This window comes from Drosophila montana, unplaced genomic scaffold, assembly GCF_035044405.1.
Source record: "Drosophila montana isolate Dmon_TW-CO22-7 unplaced genomic scaffold, ASM3504440v1 contig_312_1, whole genome shotgun sequence".
NCBI lineage: Eukaryota > Metazoa > Arthropoda > Insecta > Diptera > Drosophilidae > Drosophila > Drosophila montana.
The window spans coordinates 132725-152500 of NW_026998009.1; the positions used below are offsets into that span (position 1 = coordinate 132725).

Genomic DNA, 19776 nt, shown 5'->3' on the forward strand with positions numbered 1-19776 from the left:
GCTAACTTAAAAAACTTTTTTCTAAATTATTTTACTAAACCAAAGCGAGAGCTTCCTCCTTTTCAACCCAAAAAAAACCTTCAATAAATATACCGGCTTTATATTTGCACACTAAGAACTCCTTAGTTCTAATGAATACCTCTTAAATCACCTCAACTGTTTCGTTTAGTATTGATGAAAAACTAGTTTAGGTCGGCTTTGCTAAGCTTTTAGAATATATTTTCTTAATCTGGTTTTTCTTAATCCAAATCATCCGCTAGACCATTTGAGTTCCTTATTTTGTTAACCATATTTGCCAATTGTATTGCCTTGGCCGTTTACACGCCTTATCCGGGCAGCGATTCGAACGTGACGAATCAAACCTTGGTAAGTTCTACGCGGCCTGCTCCAGAAGGCGCAAACTCTTTATATATATTTGCTGATATTGTGGTTTATTAATCTATATATATTTCTCTCATCTGTCTTTTATGCATTCCACTCATCTTCTTCATTCATATCATGCATCATCATTCACCCAAAACAAAAAATATTTCATAATACACACACGCACACAACACGAAATTAGGAAAAAGTTGAATATATATTCCTAGTTATATTCACAGCGGAATGTGTTATGAAGATTTTAGCATATGGTTTTGTGTTACATAATGGTGCATATCTAAGAAATGGATGGAATTTATTAGATTTTACAATTGTAGTTATAGGGTAAGCATATAAAATATGCCAGTTAAAAGCGTTAAGCGCCCAGGCCATCAAATCGGCCTCGTTTTAACCATTTTCTATGTTACCTTATATCCAATTCAATCGAAACTGAGACACGTATGAAATTGTCTATCCAAATCACAATTTTACAGAGCAATAAGTACAGCACTGTCCCATTTGATGAAGGATGCCTTCGATGTGAAAGCGCTCCGAGCCTTTCGTGTACTGCGTCCATTGCGACTTGTATCGGGTGTACCAAGTAAGAGCTTTCTGCACCAACAAAAACAAAAAAAAATGACAAAAACAAAATTCTAAAATTCACTTTTGTCCTTGTAGAGCAAAGCAATCAACAACTACGGTCTCTAACGTAGTTAAAATACCGCACAGATTGAGTAAAGCGAGAGTGTAGAGTAAAATTTAAAGACAGTATTAATAGGAAATCTTGAATACCGATCAATCAAGTATTATATTAAAAATACAGCAAAGAAAGTATTTGTATATATAAGTAAAAAAGCAATTTGTCTGTGGTTCGTTTTTAAAGAAACGTCAATATTTTTCGAAAACAAAATTCCCTTTGGAGGAATGTATAATATATTCCCTTTTTTAATATATCTGCTTGGAATTCTAATAAAAATTCCGAACAATAGATCCATTTGTTTTTCCCATGAATATTTTTTTAATTAAAATATTCTAGAAATGAAAATGAATAATATATGTATTTTAAAATTTCTTTAATATGCTCTCACACAAATAAATCCGATTGAAATACCAAAAAGAAAGTGTCCGAATTTTATAGAAACTTAATGTTCCCGTTCTCACTATAAAATTGAATATTTGTAATATCTGAACTCTCGCCCCTTTATCAACTTCTGTGCAGTGTGACCAGCTTTTGTTGTGTACCATAGAGTAAGCCGCACTTGATGTATTGTAAAAACCCAACCACTTGATTATATGTATATGTATTGGCTATTCATACGCTTTCCGCAGGTCTACAGGTTGTGCTTAATTCAATTTTAAAGGCCATGGTGCCACTGTTTCACATTGCACTTCTGGTCATATTCGTAATCATAATCTATGCCATAATTGGTCTAGAGTTATTCTCTGGTAAATTGCATAAGACGTGTCGAGATGAGGTAACAGGTAAGCGCTTACAGAAAATTATTATAAAATCAGTACAATATTTATACGTTGTACGAATATCATTCAATGTCTTGAATGCTACCAGATATGTCGCATTAAAATTCAACGTCCTGTAGCTCTATTAATAGTAGATTAGTGCACGGTTTTGCGGGCAAGCACACAACTCAATTAGTCCAATAACAAAAACAACAACAACGACAAAAGAAACGCTCTACACACAGCTTCCACACATCCATACAAAGAAAGATATGCGCAAAAACCAATTAGCCAAAAACTAAATACACTATACACATACAATTATTGTCCAATTTTCACCGAGCATTTCAGCTAATCTGCTAGTTAATAGAGCTGTTGAAATTTTAAATAAATGGGACAACTGAGCGGCATATTCCGCAACATAAATTAAGACACAGAAGCATCCCCCCCACACAGACATACAAATCGCGAACATTATCATCCCAATTATCATCTCATCTCATAGTACATCTCATCACTAATGCATGAAACTAAAGAAAAAACAAAAAAAAATACAACCAAAAAAAAAAACAATCCCAAAACAAATAAATCGGAATCTAGGTGAATACGAGGACGATATAAGACCCTGCGGTGCGGGCTATGCCTGCCCCGAAGGCATGAAATGCTATGGCAATTGGCCCGGTCCCAACTATGGCATTACGAACTTTGATAATTTTGGACTGGCCATGTTGACGGTATTCCAGTGCGTCACACTCGAGGGCTGGACAGATGTTTTGTATTATGTACGTATAGGAGCAAAAAATTACCAAATATAATTTAAAATATTTCGTACTTCCCAGATACAAGACGCCATGGGCAGCGATTGGCAGTGGATGTATTTCATTTCCATGGTCATACTGGGCGCATTTTTTGTGATGAACCTGATTCTCGGTGTGTTGTCCGGTGAGTTCTCCAAAGAGCGTAACAAGGCAAAAAATCGCGGCGATTTCCAGAAGCTGCGCGAGAAGCAACAAATCGAAGAGGATTTGCGCGGCTATCTCGACTGGATCACGCAGGCCGAGGACATTGAGCCCGATGCGACGGGCGGCCTGATGCCCGATGGCAAGGGCAAGCAGCAAAATGAAATGGACTCTACCGAGAATATGGGCGAAGAGATGCCCGAAATGCAGATCACCGAATCGCGTTGGCGCATTATGAAAAAGGATTTCGATCGTGTCAATCGACGCATGCGTCGCGCCTGCCGCAAGGCGGTTAAATCGCAGGCCTTCTACTGGCTCATCATTGTGCTGGTGTTTCTTAACACTGGTGTCCTGGCGACGGAACACTATGGACAAGTTGATTGGCTAGATGAGTTTCAGGGTGAGTTCTCAATAGATGTTACCTTTCCACGTTGTAACCACGCAAAAAAAAACTGTTTTCTGCGCCTTTTAGATATTTTATCACCCATAATTTGCGTAATGTTCCCAAAGTTCGCTCTAGCTTCTGCTGTTAATAACAGCATGTTAAATATAATTGCAGCGATGGTTTTGATCGATTTGTGCTGTTAAGTTTACACACGTTTTTTACAGTCGTTCGCAGTGTTCCGATCGTGTAACAGACTCTGTTAAATTTTACAAAAGCTGCAGCCAATGTTGCCACTTTAAGGAAATTATTTCTTTACTTAAATGAGAAATATTTGACAATATATAAAAGCTATCCTTGCGAACTTTTAAAAAGTCATCATTACTATGGGGTTAGTGACTCTTAAGCTGTAACTTTTAACAGTGTATTTGTTATCCCGATTTTCACGAGAAATTCCACCAATATTTTTGGTTCAATCATGACAAAGCTCTGATATAGAATCCGCGCTGGCATACACATATCACGCGGATGAATATAGTCTTCTATGCACACTAGTATAAAATTTGATGCACAACATATTAAGAATATTAGAAAATTAGCCAAAGAACCGGTGTACATAATCGGTATATTATATTATTTTGGTATATTTTTGGCATATGTGACAACCATGGTTACAGAAGCTGCGGGGCGAGCCAAAAAATGCCGTGACTATTATTTCGTCATAGTCTAATTTCTTTTTTATATCTTTCTCCTTACAGAATACACAAATATGGTGTTCATTGGTCTATTCACCTGCGAAATGTTGCTGAAAATGTACAGTTTAGGCTTTCAGGGCTATTTTGTGTCGTTGTTCAATCGCTTTGACTGTTTTGTGGTGATTGGCAGCATCTCAGAGACGCTGCTGACAAAAACCGGAATGATGCCTCCATTGGGCGTCTCTGTGCTGCGTTGCGTGCGCCTGCTGCGTGTCTTCAAGGTCACCAAGTGGGTTGTAAAATTTACCAGGAGCAACAGATTTAGTCAGCTTGTGCTTTTTCTTCCAGATACTGGCGTTCTCTATCGAATCTAGTTGCTTCCCTTTTGAATTCAATACAATCAATTGCTTCGCTATTGTTACTGCTCTTCCTGTTTATTGTGATATTTGCATTGCTGGGCATGCAGGTTTTTGGTGGTAAATTTAATTACAATGAGGAAGAGAAGTATCGCATGAATTTCGATTGCTTCTGGCAGAGTTTGCTCACAGTGTTTCAGGTGGGGTATGCCATATATAAATCTGTTACCTATTATTTAAAAACCCCTTTATACGACAGATAATGACTGGCGAGGATTGGAATGCGGTCATGTATGTGGGCATTAATGCTTATGGTGGCGTCTCCTCGTACGGTGCCTTGGCTTGCGTATACTTTATCATATTGTTCATATGCGGTAACTATATACTGCTAAATGTGTTCTTGGCCATTGCTGTGGATAATTTAGCCGATGCCGACTCACTCTCCGAGGTGGAGAAGGAAGAGGAACCGGTAAGTCGCTACATAAACAAATCGGTCCTTATAATTTAATTGCCTTTGTTTCTTTAATAGCAGGACGATGGCGCCATGAAGAGATCGCACAGTCCCACGCCCACCATAGATGGCATGGATGATGAGCATCTGAGCATTGACATGGATATGGAACATAATGAGCTGGACGATGATAAGTTGTGTGCGGTTTTCTTTTAGTTATCGAAGCATACTAAAATATGATTTTCTATCTAGGGATCATGAAACACTATCCGATGAAGAGGGCCGCGAAATGTGCGAGGATGAGGAAGAGGGTATGTTGCTTGCCTAGCATTAAGCTAAATCTAACTAATCTATAGGCGTTAGCTAGTTTAAGTATCTGAAAAGTACCTAGAATTTAAGTACGTATATTAAGTTAAGCAAACACACACATTATACACGCCGCTTAGACACTTAACTAAACCATACTTGAAAGATATGATATGATATTCATGCCTACTGACGCTTTCATTTGCTGCCTTGGAAAACACAATACAAATTCTCAATTTGATATTAATCGAAAGACTCCCATTCTGAAGTATCAGCACGTGTTACTGCACGACCCCGGCGTTTATCTGAAGTCAGCATGAAGAAGACTAAAAAGCCAATACCACGCGGCAGTGCATTTTTCATTTTCAGTTATACAAACAGGTAAATCAACAAGACCAACATGCAGAACAACAAAAAACAATACACTTTTACACTTGTTCGATTCATGTGTTATATTGAAATATTTAAAAAAGAAAAACAAACTTTTTTTGCACTCTTGATCTATGGTTTTTTTTTGCATGCTTGCATTTTTTATAAATTACACGAATTAATTTAAAAAAAAAACTTTAATTTATCTTAAATTTACTTGATGGCTTTCCGATCGAGCTCTAGTTATTTGCATACTTCACTGTACATAATTTTATTTAAAACTTAATTTTGGTTTTCAGTTGAAGAGAAAAAATATGTGACCAGCTTTTGACACTGAAAATATTTTAATTAAAATTAACCATAATTTTTCTTTGCATTTAGCAAGCAGCTAGTGCTTAAGAAGTTTTCAGAACTACACACAGACAGCTCATCCTTTTAGCAGACATAGTTGATCCATCAAAAAACAAAGAATTTAGAGCTTAAGAAGTTTTGTTTTCGTTTTAGTTTGATAAGTTTTTACTTATGATAAGCTATTTGTTTTTTTTCTTCTTCTTATATATACATTTTTTAAGTTAAGCAGCTCTGTTTTTCTATATGAATATATATGTCTTTATTATTTTTTCCACATTGGCAAATGATAAATTATACAAATTAATTGCATATAGTGGATGAAGAGGGCATGATAACAGCACGCCCACGCCGTATGTCTGAGGTTAATACGGCTACGAAAATTCTACCCATACCACCGGGCACATCATTCTTTCTTTTCTCCCAAACGAACAGGTTTTTATGTTTTAGTTAACCATACAATACAAAAAAAATTACAGCTTGGTTAAAACCAAAGACATTTTTTAGTTTCCTTCAATTTACTTTCCTTCTTTTTTTTTTGATTAATTGTACTGTGTGTGCGTGTGTGGCTAAAACTTTGTGTATTCCTTTGTTTTAAGTAGATTAATATTGTATTTGTCTTTTGTTTAACAATATTTGTGTACTTCCAAATGTGTTTTACTATATGTAACGTATGTCTAGACTATTAGTATTTTATTTGATTTAATTGCATAGCGTAAACTGAAATCTTTTGTAACGCCAGGCCCATTAAGGGGTTGATTGTCCCTAGTTGTTAGAGTTCTTAAAACTGGATGAGCCAAACTCTTTCCTAGCAAACGCTTTTATTTTTTTAAATTTTTGTATATATTAACTATTGTTTCTTTACGATTTCTAACTGCATGTGTTTATTGTTTGCTGTCTTTTCTAATTTTATTTATGGGCATATATTTAAAACCTGTAATTCTCTCACAGATTTCGTGTCTTTTGCCACTGGCTCTGCAATCACAGCAATTTTGGCAACATTATCCTATGTTGCATCATGTTCTCATCGGCCATGTTGGCTGCAGAGAATCCTCTAAGGGCCAACGATGATTTGAACAAAGTAAGTAGCTCCCGATCCGAACCAAAAACAGACGCGCAACTGAATATATCGTAAGTTGTCTGTTTTAGAAGTGAGTTCGTAGAGTCTTCTTGTTTTTATTTATTTATTTTTTGTGTTGATTTGCTCCAAACACTTTTCATGTTGTCATTCATTCAATTTTTGCAGGTACTCAATAAATTTGATTATTTTTTCACGGCAGTTTTCACAATAGAACTGATTCTGAAATTGATTTCATATGGCTTCGTATTACACGACGGAGCCTTTTGCAGATCCGCATTTAATCTATTAGATTTACTTGTGGTCTGCGTCTCATTGATATCTCTAGTATCCAGGTAAACGAAAACAAACGAAAAAACTACTCTAACCCAGTAGTTAGATAATTTACTTCTGGAATATATTTATAACGTCGATTTCAACTGCAGTTCGAATGCGATTTCAGTCGTGAAAATTCTACGAGTTCTCCGTGTTTTAAGGCCGCTGCGTGCAATTAATCGAGCCAAGGGTCTGAAGGTAAGCTACATCGTTGCTTTCACAGTTCTCGTTTCTATTTTCAATTTTATTATTCACCTGCTTCTATTAAACAAATTGTTTATTTTCCTTACAATTTTGAGTTCCTATTTCGTTATTATGATTTCAACAAAATTAACACTACAAAAATAATATTATATTATTTTCTTTTTTTTCTGCGAGCTAATAAATCTTGACTTTTTTGCAATAACCCCATACGAAGTGCAGTTAATATTGGTTCTGGTTCCTATAACCAACAACCAAAAAAAAAAACCAATTTTAAATAAAACCTTGAAATGCTGGGTGTAGGGTGCACCACGAAAAAGCTCTTATTTTGCTGAATTATACAATGCAAAAGTAAAATTATATAAATATATATAAATTTAAGCTCAACAACTGTTTGATTTTGAGTTACACTTTTAACACCTAACGAAAATGGGCGTGGAATAAATGCTATGGGCGTGGCGCTTAGGCATAAAATAAAATAATGTGCCATAGATGTTGATACTAAAAACCGAAAAGCAATTAAAACACCAATTATTATACCCCCAATTATATCTAGAGCATAGAGTATAAATTATATATCGTATTATAACTATAAACATATAAATATATATATATATATATCGTCGTATACAGCATGTTGTTCAATGTGTCATAGTCGCTGTTAAGACTATCGGAAATATTGTGCTCGTCACATGCCTACTGCAATTCATGTTTGCCGTTATAGGAGTCCAATTGTTTAAGGTATGATTTTGTTCTTAAGTGCTTGCCCAAATTTCTTTTCGTTAAGATCGCAAAAAAAAAAATATTTGAAAAAAATGTAAAAAATCGCGCGATATTTAAGCATATTTTTGCAGAGCAAATATTATTTACTAGTTAATTTTAAATTGGCCTAGGCTTAAAGTTTATTTTTTGAAAAAGAATTCCCATAGAGAATCAATTGTAACTATAAAGCTCCAGGAGAGCTTTATTTGTAAATTGTCTAAGTACGCGTATATACTAATATAATATAATTGCACACACATGCAACTTTTGAATATATATCTAACAATTTTGTTGTTGTTTTTAAATTATTAAATGTTTCGAGTTGTTATGCCTAACATTTTAAACAATCAACCTTTTTTTAAGCTCTACAAAATTATTTTTGTTGTTTTTTTGTTTATGTGAATTTTTACCTTTTTTTAATACTAATAGCTAACAGTGTTATAAAGTGTACAAAAGAAAATCTATTGTAAATAATACCATATATGCTGCCTAGTATTGCTTATTAATGCTCAGCATAGCTGTGTGAACATTTTTTAATGAGAACCCTTCCCATAGAAATAATATATTGAAAATCTAAGCGAGAGAATACTTAATAGTGGGACATAATATTTCAATAATATATAATAATAAACTACTAAATTAGGCTGGTTTTAAAAAAACAAACACATTTTTTTTGTCAGTGCACTTAGCAGAGATTTATAAAACAAACCCCCCAAAATACAGACCTAACATAACTCACACAATTAAAAACCGTGTAAACTTGTCAATTCTTATATTCCACACCCATTTTCTACGTTGTATGCGTCAATCCAAGAGCAACATGTTTGAGAAAATAACAACAATATGATTGTAAGCTCATAGCAGAGCACAAATACACATGCACACACACACACACACATGCATAAGAACATTAGATGAAAAACACACACATAAATAATGTTAAAGCACACGCATATTGATTGAATTATTCCAATAGTTAATTATGATATCATGCAGCGACCAACCTTGCACCCTAGCATCAAGGCAACCCAATCTCAACCAAACCCGAAGAGTATCACAAAAAAAATATTTAATATATATACATCTCGATTTGTGTATAAAACTTCTAGTTAACATTATGTTGGTAGATGAATCTGTTGTAGTAACAAGCCCGATCACAAAAACACACATACTTATTCATGCTCTAACATTTGATTTAATCATTTATTTTTAATCATTTTATTTTTCATCAATTTTAATTTCTTTCTCCCACTGTCTGTAAATGTCATTAACCTCATGATAATAGTATAAAGCAACACGCACATTTACACTCACACTCACACTCACACACACACACTCATCTATTTTTAGAGAAATACAATTTTCAGAATTTAATCCCTTACAAATGAATTTTCCTCTTTTTCTCTCTTTTATCGTTTCGGTTTTTCGAACTTTTGCCAAAACACAACCAATTGCATTGTGTACCATTTGCTTTGGCGAAATGTAAAAAAAAAAAATTATACGAAACAAAAACAAAAAACTTTTGATTTCAATGAAACTATTCCAAAAATGTGGGCACAATAACAAAAATTCCACTGATTGATGCTGCATAAACACACAAACACACACACACACACACACACACACACCTACACCTACACCTACACCTACACCTACACCTACACCTACACCTAAACACATACATACAAACACATCCAATAAAATAAAAAAAACAAATACAAATCATACACGCCTGTCAATTCGTTTGCTCCTAAACAAAAAATTTATTGACTACACTGAAAAAAAAAACAATATATAATACAGTATGTGGTCAAGTGCGTAGTAGTCGCAATTAAAACCATTGGTAATATCATGTTGGTTACATATTTATTGCAATTCATGTTTGCCGTTATTGGAGTGCAACTCTTTAAGGTAATTTCTTTTCAATTATATAAAAAAAAAAACAAGTAAAAATAAATGAAAAACTAAATTGGTAAAGGGTAACTAGAATCAGCTTTATGTGTGCGCTTTTTTTGACAGAATTCAAATACTCGCTGCTAAATATGTGTGCTTTGAATTGTTGATGTACTTGAAACGACTCTTTAAATATGATTTGGAACTCAAATATAGCACTTTATTATGGTGAAGGGAATACTCTTTTGTATTTGGGGCCTAAACCTTAAAAGGTTTTCTACTGATGTGTAAAATCTTTCGCTTATCTCTCAGCTTTATACAAAGATTTATACGAAATAATATTGGTAAATCGTACGAAAATATTTTCCAAACTCATTTAATTAATACAAAAAAAAACATTCATTAAATCGTTGCAAACAATACACTTTCCAATCTCAGCTTACAAAAGCTTTCAATGCCTCGCTAGCTTTTATTTAGCTCTCCAAACTATAAACCCCTTTTGTACGACTTTAAAGCCCAACGAGTTTTGTACTCTAATTAGCTAAATAATACTTCCACCAGCTATTTAGATACAGCTAGAATAGCTGCTCGCTAACCATTTGTATTATATCTATATATATATATATAAATATATATGAATATATCTGTTTAACACTTTGCAAACCCAACCCTGAAATTTTTGTAACATTTGTAACGTACCGTCTGTAAATATTGTGTTGTCCAGCTAAAATAAAATAAAAGCTTGTCCGTGCCGAACAAATTATATATATATATATAAAAAAAAAAAAATAAATAAATAACGTTTGTGTATGTAAATTTGTTTGCCTATAAGACACCCTGTATATGTGTGTATAGACTAGCTTAGTCTATTGCATTGCTGCATACTAGTATATATAATTAGGCTTTAGTTGATAGTACCTATCAAGTTGTTTTAGTCAAGTGCTCTCAACTGTGGATTAACTCAAGTTTAGCGCACTTTTCATAAGAGAAACCCCAAACATTTTATCCTATAAACTTTTAATATATAAACATCTTTTGTGGTGGTAAAAAAAAAAAAAAAACAAACCAACATATAGGGTAAATTTTTCTCCTGCACCGATGGCTCCAAAATGGTGAGAGAGGAATGCTTGTAAGTATCTTATTATATCCGATTAAATGTATACACTGTTTATAAATGATTTTAATTTTTAGTGGCACCTATCTGGTCTATGAGGATGGGGATATGAACAAGCCGCGCCTGAAGGAGCGCGAATGGAGCAATAACGGTTTCCATTTCGATGATGTGGCCAAGGGCATGTTAACACTTTTTACCGTTTCCACCTTTGAGGGCTGGCCATCGTAAGTAATACCTCGTTTTATATTGATTTAAATAAAAACAAACTATTTTCTCACCTGTACAGCCTGCTGTACGTCTCTATTGACTCGAATAAGGAAAATGGGGGTCCAATACACAATTTCCGTCCTATTGTTGCTGCCTACTATATAATCTATATTATTATAATTGCCTTCTTTATGGTCAACATCTTTGTCGGTTTCGTTATTGTCACATTTCAAAATGAGGGTGAACAGGAGTACAAGAATTGTGATCTGGATAAGAATCAGCGTAATTGCATAGAGTTTGCATTGAAAGCAAAGCCCGTGCGACGTTATATACCCAAACATGGTATACAGTATAAAGTCTGGTGGTTTGTGACGTCATCATCATTTGAATATACCATATTTATATTGATTATGATAAACACGGTGACACTGGCCATGAAATTCTATCAGCAACCGGTATGGTATACCGAAATGCTGGATGCACTGAATATGATATTTACCGCGGTGTTTGCGTTGGAGTTTGTCTTTAAACTGGCTGCTTTTCGATTTAAGGTGGGCTTAACATTTTTGTTAAATATATTACTATGTTATAAAGAGTTTCACATGTAATTCTCATCGTTTATAGAACTACTTTGGCGATGCTTGGAACGTTTTCGATTTCATTATTGTGCTGGGCAGCTTTATAGATATTGTTTACTCGGAAATTAAGGTTTGTGCAGGCATACAGACTATATGGTGTATTACCTAGTCAAGCTTCTCTTTCTACTCCCACAGAGCAAGGACACTTCGCAGGCCGCTTGTGATATAGTCGAGGGCTGTAAGGCCAAGGCCAAGGCGGTAAGTTCTTAAATATTTTCCCAGCTCAGCTGGTTCATAAAATTTTCTTTTGTACATTTTCAGGCTGGTTCGAATTTAATTTCCATCAACTTCTTTCGCCTGTTTCGTGTGATGCGTCTCGTCAAGCTGCTCAGCAAGGGTGAGGGCATACGCACCCTACTCTGGACCTTCATCAAGTCCTTTCAGGCACTGCCTTATGTAGCGCTGCTCATTGTGCTGCTCTTCTTCATCTACGCCGTGGTGGGCATGCAGGTGCGTCCATTAAAATTCAGAAAGAGATTAAAAATATGTTCGGAATTCACCCATTCAAAAATTTGAATATTTCCATGCTTTTCATAAATTCCTCACAGAGCTCTTCACATATTTAATTACTTCTAATTGTATTCCGCTTTAGGTCTTTGGCAAGATAGCGCTGGATGGCGGCACGGCAATAACACGAAACAACAATTTCCAAACATTTCAGCAGGCGGTGCTGGTGCTCTTCCGTTCGGCCACCGGCGAGGCGTGGCAGGAGATTATGATGTCCTGTTCAGCGCAGCCGGAAGTCCGCTGTGATATGCAGTCAGACACACCGGGCGACCAATGCGGCTCATCCATAGCCTATCCCTACTTTATATCCTTTTATGTGCTGTGCTCCTTTTTGGTGGGTAGCATTAGATGCCTCTATATACATATGTATAGCTATTGCTGCCCTTTATTCCAGATCATCAACCTGTTTGTGGCCGTCATCATGGATAACTTTGATTATCTGACGCGCGACTGGTCCATTCTGGGTCCGCATCATTTGGATGAGTTCATTCGGCTATGGAGCGAATACGATCCGGATGCCAAGGGTCGCATCAAGCATCTGGATGTGGTTACATTGCTGCGCAAAATATCGCCGCCCCTCGGCTTTGGCAAACTCTGCCCGCATCGCATGGCCTGCAAGCGTCTAGTCTCCATGAACATGCCCCTCAACTCCGATGGCACGGTGCTCTTCAATGCCACACTCTTTGCGGTGGTGCGCACGTCGTTGAGCATCAAAACGGAGGGAAACATCGATGATGCCAATTCAGAGCTGCGCGCTACCATAAAACAAATCTGGAAGCGCACAAATCCCAAGCTATTGGATCAGGTGGTGCCGCCACCAGGCAATGATGATGAGGTCACAGTGGGCAAATTCTATGCGACGTATTTGATACAGGACTATTTCCGGCGCTTCAAGAAGCGCAAGGAGCAGGAGGGCAAAGAGGGTCATCCCGATAGCAACACGGTTACACTGCAAGCAGGTCTGCGCACGCTGCACGAAGTGTCGCCGGCACTGAAACGCGCCATCTCTGGCAATCTAGATGAGCTGGCTGAGGAACCAGAGCCCATGCATCGCGTAAGGCAGATTTGATGACAGCATATGCAAATAATTAATTCTCCCTCTCTCTCTCTCTCCTTCTCTTGACCGACAGCGCCATCATACACTCTTTGGTAGCGTTTGGAGCTCTATACGCCGCCATGGCAATGGTACGTTCCGGCGCAGCGCCAAAGCATCGCAGAGCAACGGCGCCCTGACAATTGGCGGCTCCTCCCTGGCTGCTGCAGGCGTGGGCGGCAGCAGCTTGGCGCTGGGCAGCTCAGATCCCGCCGGCGGCGATTATCTGTACGACAGCCTCAATCGCAGTGTGGCCGATGGCGTCAATCACATAACGCGCAACATTATGCAGACACGATTGGCGGCCAGTGGCAAACTGCAGGATGAGCTGCATGCGAGCAGCGGCGGGGAGCTGCGCACCTTTGGCGAAAGCATTTCGATGCGCCCGCTGGCCAGAAATGGCGGTGGTGCAGCAACTGTTGCTGGCACACTGCCGTCGGATGCGAATGCGTTATCTTATGAGTGAGTATTAGGGGGGGGCAGGGGCGGAACGCCAGATGGGGTTGGTTGGGGAAGAGAATTGCGGGCTGCAGCTGTTGTGAGTTGGTCGTTTGGTTTTACTCTATTAGCCGCACATTTGGAGCTGTCAATTCTTGAGTTTCCATAACCATATATACTTCCTGTTACTATGGCTTGCTGTTTAGTAAGTTTTTCTTTTATCATCATTTTTTGCCAAACAATTTTTAATGGCATTTTGTTAACACTTTAGTGCGCCTTAAACGTTTGTAATGAACAAAAGGAGCCCGGCCAACAGATTCTTGTTCCGGCCCAAAACAATTTAGTTGCAATTTAGTGAATTAGTTGAAAAAAAAAAAATCACAAAAAAACCCCGAGTTAAACTAAGCAAAATAATAACAAACAAATCATATAGATTTTTAAAAATGTTTAAAAACAAAACAAAACAAAAAAATAGAAAAAACCAACCAACATTCACCGAGAACCGAACAACAACAAAAATTTACTCAAATCCCCGAACATTAATTTCAGCAACCGCAATCGTGGTATTTTATTGCATCCATATAACAATGGTAAGCGCAAAAATGCTGCAATTGCAACAACTACAGCAACAACTGCAACAATTGCAATTGCACAAAAACAAAAAAAAAATTAAGTTCTTTAAACGTTATTTTTTGAGTTTACTTCCCAAAATAACATAAATAACATTAAAAAATGAAATTTTTATGAAAAACATTTGTTTGTTTGTTTGTTGTGGCATTTTCTGTTTGAGTTTTTCTTTTCGGCTCACACACAGAAACCAACCATAATCTCTTGATTTCCTCAAAACCTCTAATTGTTATTATTTTGCGCATACTAATTAATTTAATTATGATATTATAATTATAACATTTCGGTATATACATAAACTAATTGTAGCGCAGCATTAAATATTATTATTGTGTACATTTCTTTTCGTAATCGCCACTAAATTCTGAGTTGTGAGTTCTGAATTTTGCCTGCGGCATGCCCAAAAAAAAAAAAAAATAAAATAATATTAACTATATAACTAAAAAAAAAAGAAGAAAACTAACTAATGCGCGCAGCTAAAACCACAAATGCAATGAAGCAACTGTAACAAAAACCAAAATTCGTTTCGTTTTCAATGTATTTTTTTTGGCTGTTTGTAATATGCGGCGCCAACTGAATAGACAACACTCAAAACACTCAAAATCAGAATGGTTATCCATTTCGATTCGTAGTACACTCACATTAGTTCAATACGCAGTTAAAATTACATTGCAATCGTATATCGTATATAGCTATAGCATACAATTAATTGTAGTTATTTAGTTGTTTAGTTTGGGCTAATCTAGAAACGCTTTTGCTGCCTCTTACACACAATTATATATATATTTATATATACTCAGCGTCTGTAGATGAATACATAGTTCCACAACAGTCACACAAAACAATATTTAAGCACACGGAAAATAAAAAATATACACAGACTTGAATTAATTGAAATAAATTATTCAAATTATAAGTTTAAGAGCTACACAAATAGAATTCAGCTTGGGTTGAACTCAAAACTTAAAGGATATTGAGACAAACCCGAAATTCAACTACAAAAGTAGCTTCAGCTAGGCCTTAGTGACTACTTTTTCCAGGCAGTAAAACACTTTTTATGTTTAAGTGGGATTCGAGTGAGAAAAAAAATGTAAAATAAGTAAATTTCTTGACTTAATTCTTCAGTGAAGTATAACATTGTAACTAATTATTTGAATACCTCTCTTATATTTTATTCAATCTATTAAAGTTTAGGGTAAAATATAAAAAAAGTAAGCTACTAAGTAGGGTTCTATTTAAGGCAATAAGTGAATGACATCGTTTATTTATAACTAACTATATATAAATATTTAAACCTTACTCTTCCAGTTTCAAAGCGTTGTTCTCTAACAAAATGCACAAGGCTCCTTTTGTTGATTACAAACTAACAAATTGAGATTGTTAAAAGTAAAAGTTAAAATTGATCAAATTGCCAACAAATGGAAAATCATGAATATATTATTTATAAGTTCCATTTTAAAAACCTCTATGCAAAATTGTAAAATTGTTGTGAAAGTAATTTGTTTTTGTATAACTCTTTTTTATAAACATCTTTATTATAGCATAAGTGATTCGAGTTTAAAAACAACCGAGTGCTGAGTTTCGAACACTGGATGAATCTCAGAGAGTTCGAACCACATTTTTAGCCTCTCATTCAGGCCAAATGGGCAGAGAGTACTTTTTGTTTACATTTCTTTGTTATTTTGTGCTAAGTTTACAATTATTTTTGTACGAAAAAAAGAACATTCCATAAGTATCGTAAAAACCTTTAAAAGCGAGTTTTACGTAACTGCTTAGACCTGCGTGGAGTATAAACATAACACCAACAACAACAACAACCAACAACAACCAACAACAACAACAACAACTGAACAACAACAACAATCGTTTCACACGCAACAAAAGAACGAATCGAATGAAAGACTTTAAAAGAAAAAGGTTACCATAATCAAAGTATTTCCTCACAAATCTTAATCCAAATGATATCGGTGTCTATATAAATTACCCATATAACAGTGTTGTTGTGCCCATGTACTCATATAAGCTGGCCTGGCCGATTGAGCGTATCCATCAAAAAATGTGTGCCTTGCGTCCATCAAATATTTATAATATTACAATTATAATACCCATGCCAACGATATAAACATACTCGTATATACTCGTATACCTAATTATTTTTGACATGCCAAATCTTCAAAAAAAAAAAAAAAAAAAAAAGATTGCTTATTGTTGTTTCAATGTTGTCTAAACGTCGCTTCTTATGTTTTATATGTGCGGGTGTCCCCTTAGGAAAAGACAGAGAACCCAAATACAAACACACTCTGTGTATACCCAAAGGACACACACACACACCCTACCTACACACACACACATACATTGCTTGGTTTTTGGTTAGCTTTAGCTGAGCCGCCTGCTTCGTTTTTATAACGCTGCCCTTGTCCATGCCTTAGAAATTGCCTTAGTAACGCCTTTGTAGAGCCCAACTTGGAGACATGCTTGCCATGTCATATATTGTATATGCCTATATATATTCATAGAGAGAGATCGTTGCTTGCTTTAGTTCGTATATATATAATAATCAACTTTTGTTTGTATAGAAAATGCTTATATATCATTTACATAAAGCTGTACAATAACATCTAACATACTAATATAGCTTGTATATTATTGAATGCTTAACTAACAGTCGACTGTAATTTAGGTTGTCTTTTATAAATATATAAATAGTAAAATGCTTGATGATCATTTTAGTTTAGGGAGATTCTATGATGACTTTAGGAACTGGATGAGCAAAATAATATATTAAACTCTTTTGGATTTATATAACATGTTAGTCAAACAGCATTAAATTCTAAATTAAAATTAAATTCCCTTATTAGAGTTATATGAAATGAATATTCATTGATAATAATTAATAAATTACATATTATAAATGTTAGGAACAAACTGTTATTAACAAGTTTGGTCAATATGTTTGAAAAACCTCAACAATTAAATTGTTCACAAAATAATTTTTTAAGCAAAGCTCTGTATGATATAGTTTTTCAATCGGGCAGACTCTGACATATCTTGTAGATATTTGATTTTTGTAATAGGAGTAAATAGTCCCAGCAAAATACTATATTTTCCCTAAATTTAGTTTTATTTAAATGGATATAAATTTGAAGAATTAAAAACATAAACAGATGAGGATAGGCAGAACATTGATAGGGTTGAAAATTGAATTTCTCAGACTAACAGATAAAGTCAGGTAAGACCCGTATACCTTGTATATAAATAAAAATAAGAGCTGATAAATAAAGGTAGGTAAGATAAGAAACCTGTCAGGTTTATAGATATTTTATATGATCATCAAGCGCTGTACAAATTTACTAACCCCTGTGAAAGAATTCGCCTGCCAATTGCAGCTAATATCTTAAATTTTGTATATTTTTTGCATTTATATAGTCTACGCACCCAATGGTGCTATTCCTGGCCACGAACGCATGATCCAATCGACACCAGCTAGTCCTTACGATCAGCGTCGTTTACCAACTTCATCTGATATGAACGGCCTAGCCGAATCATTAATTGGAGGGGTAAGTATAAAACAAAAAGAACCTAATTGAAATTTGTATACTAAGCGACAATTATTTGTAGGTACTCGCCGCTGAGGGTCTAGGAAAATATTGTGATTCAGAATTTGTGGGAACAGCTGCGCGGGAGATGCGTGAGGCGCTGGACATGACGCCCGAGGAAATGAATTGGGCTGCCCATCAGATATTATCGAATGACCATTCGTTGAGTCTGCTTGGCAGCAGTAATGGCAGCATCTTTGGAGGTGCTGGCGGTGCTGGTGGTGCTGATGGTGCTGGTGGTGGTGTTGGCAGCAGCAGCATTGCTGGTGCATTTGGTGGCAGCGCCAGTGGACCATCATCATTATCGCCAATGCATCAGGGTTCGGGCACTTTACAATCACCACCGATACCAGATAATCGTCTAAGACGAGTTGCCACAATAACGACCACTAATAATAATAAGTCTCAATTTAGCCAAAATAATAATAATACTAATAATATAAATAGTAGAACTAATGCAGCAACGCCTACGACTAGCCAAAGAAACATGTCACCCACACAACAACATCTAATGCAGCTGCAACTACAACTACAACAACAATCGCCTGAACATAACTTGGGCAGTGGTCAGGGTTATCCTGCCACCTCATAGCATACAAACTGTAGTCCATACATGCAAAATGTCTTCTTAATGGAATTTTAAATGTAAAATTTATGAACACTTTTTTTTATAATTTTTGAGAAATAAAAAACAACACTAGTCATAGATATTTCGAGTCAAAAAACAAGCAACATTATGAAAAACTTGTAAAAATCATTGTATGTACTTACTTATATAATTAATGGTTTGCCTTTTTGATAACGTCTATGATGGTTTATCGTCCTGTATGAAGAACCAACAAATAACTGAAAACAAGAAAAAAATAATAATAATTATAATAGCAGACACACTTACACTCACACACAGACACAAAATATTGTATATGAACAAATATATATTTTTTAACAATTGATTGAGTAGTAAAAGAAAACAACCTAATTGATTAATTACTATAGTCACCAATAATAATTATAATTATAATAATAATAATAATTATCTAATTCATCATAATGTGTACATCAATATGGCATCTACTTACATATGCTGTAGGTATTTCGATTTAGACGCATTTTATTTTTTAAGTATTTAATAATTGCGTAAATAAAGCATACAAAATATGGAATTGTTTAATATGTAAAAATGCAAAAACAAAAAACAACAACAAATAAGTAACTAATTAATTTAATAGCGAATTTTCAATGAACGCCCAAACTGAATAAAGAATTGTTATGATTGATTTTATAAAAATAAATAAACAAATTCAAAAATAAACAAATGATATGTTTTTTAATTGAATAACCTATGAAATTGGCAGCCACCTAATAGGATAAGTGAAAGAATTGCACATTAGTTGGGCTTTGACTCTCTTGTAGGCAAATGGTTCAATTTAAATTTCGGTTAATAGTAAAAGAAAATTAAATTCCAGTCACGAATTAATCACTAGAGAAATTTCAGAGAGCCAATAAAGCAATGCAATGACAAATACATATTGTGATATGATACGCGTTAAAGGCTTTCAAATGTCAGCTTTCAATCGTAACATGAATGGTTTAAGCGCTTTTTATCCCATCTTTTTTAATTGA

General features: G+C 35.3%; 1 protein-coding gene and 1 long non-coding RNA gene across 17 annotated transcripts in view; one reads left to right on the plus strand and one right to left on the minus strand.

The window, feature by feature from the left end:
• LOC135431163 (uncharacterized) overlaps window positions 1–19000 on the minus strand; it is a 67233-nt gene extending 48233 nt beyond the window's left edge. Inside the window, exon 1 of the long non-coding RNA XR_010436741.1 lies at window positions 18925–19000. This is a non-coding gene — a long non-coding RNA (uncharacterized LOC135431163). The remainder of the gene's footprint in view (window positions 1–18924) is intronic.
• Window positions 1–19391, plus strand: part of Ca-alpha1D (Ca[2+]-channel protein alpha[[1]] subunit D) — a 30211-nt gene extending 10820 nt beyond the window's left edge. For 2 of the 16 annotated variants that reach the window (XM_064686115.1, XM_064686121.1), the window contains 28 exons: window positions 261–366; window positions 566–705; window positions 855–961; window positions 1690–1842; window positions 2419–2600; window positions 2658–3177; window positions 3918–4143; window positions 4203–4410; window positions 4470–4679; window positions 4740–4855; window positions 4914–4972; window positions 5222–5348; window positions 6636–6765; window positions 6931–7097; window positions 7188–7275; window positions 7912–8019; window positions 11010–11062; window positions 11125–11271; window positions 11334–11805; window positions 11879–11962; window positions 12028–12090; window positions 12154–12342; window positions 12485–12733; window positions 12794–13453; window positions 13530–13954; window positions 14480–14520; window positions 17984–18114; window positions 18176–19391. In XM_064686115.1, coding sequence (XP_064542185.1) covers window positions 261–366; window positions 566–705; window positions 855–961; window positions 1690–1842; window positions 2419–2600; window positions 2658–3177; window positions 3918–4143; window positions 4203–4410; window positions 4470–4679; window positions 4740–4855; window positions 4914–4972; window positions 5222–5348; window positions 6636–6765; window positions 6931–7097; window positions 7188–7275; window positions 7912–8019; window positions 11010–11062; window positions 11125–11271; window positions 11334–11805; window positions 11879–11962; window positions 12028–12090; window positions 12154–12342; window positions 12485–12733; window positions 12794–13453; window positions 13530–13954; window positions 14480–14520; window positions 17984–18114; window positions 18176–18745 — 5731 coding nt within the window. In that variant the 3' untranslated portion in view covers window positions 18746–19391. Of the gene's footprint in view, window positions 1–260; window positions 367–565; window positions 706–854; window positions 962–1689; window positions 1843–2418; window positions 2601–2657; window positions 3178–3917; window positions 4144–4202; window positions 4411–4469; window positions 4680–4739; window positions 4856–4913; window positions 4973–5221; window positions 5349–6001; window positions 6120–6635; window positions 6766–6930; window positions 7098–7187; window positions 7441–7911; window positions 8020–9843; window positions 9952–11009; window positions 11063–11124; window positions 11272–11333; window positions 11806–11878; window positions 11963–12027; window positions 12091–12153; window positions 12343–12484; window positions 12734–12793; window positions 13454–13529; window positions 13955–14479; window positions 14521–16098; window positions 16415–17983; window positions 18115–18175 lie in introns of those variants that run through there. The other 14 variants (XM_064686129.1, XM_064686125.1, XM_064686120.1 and 11 more) reach the window with 14 other exon arrangements.
• Window positions 19392–19776: the final 385 nt, after the last annotated feature.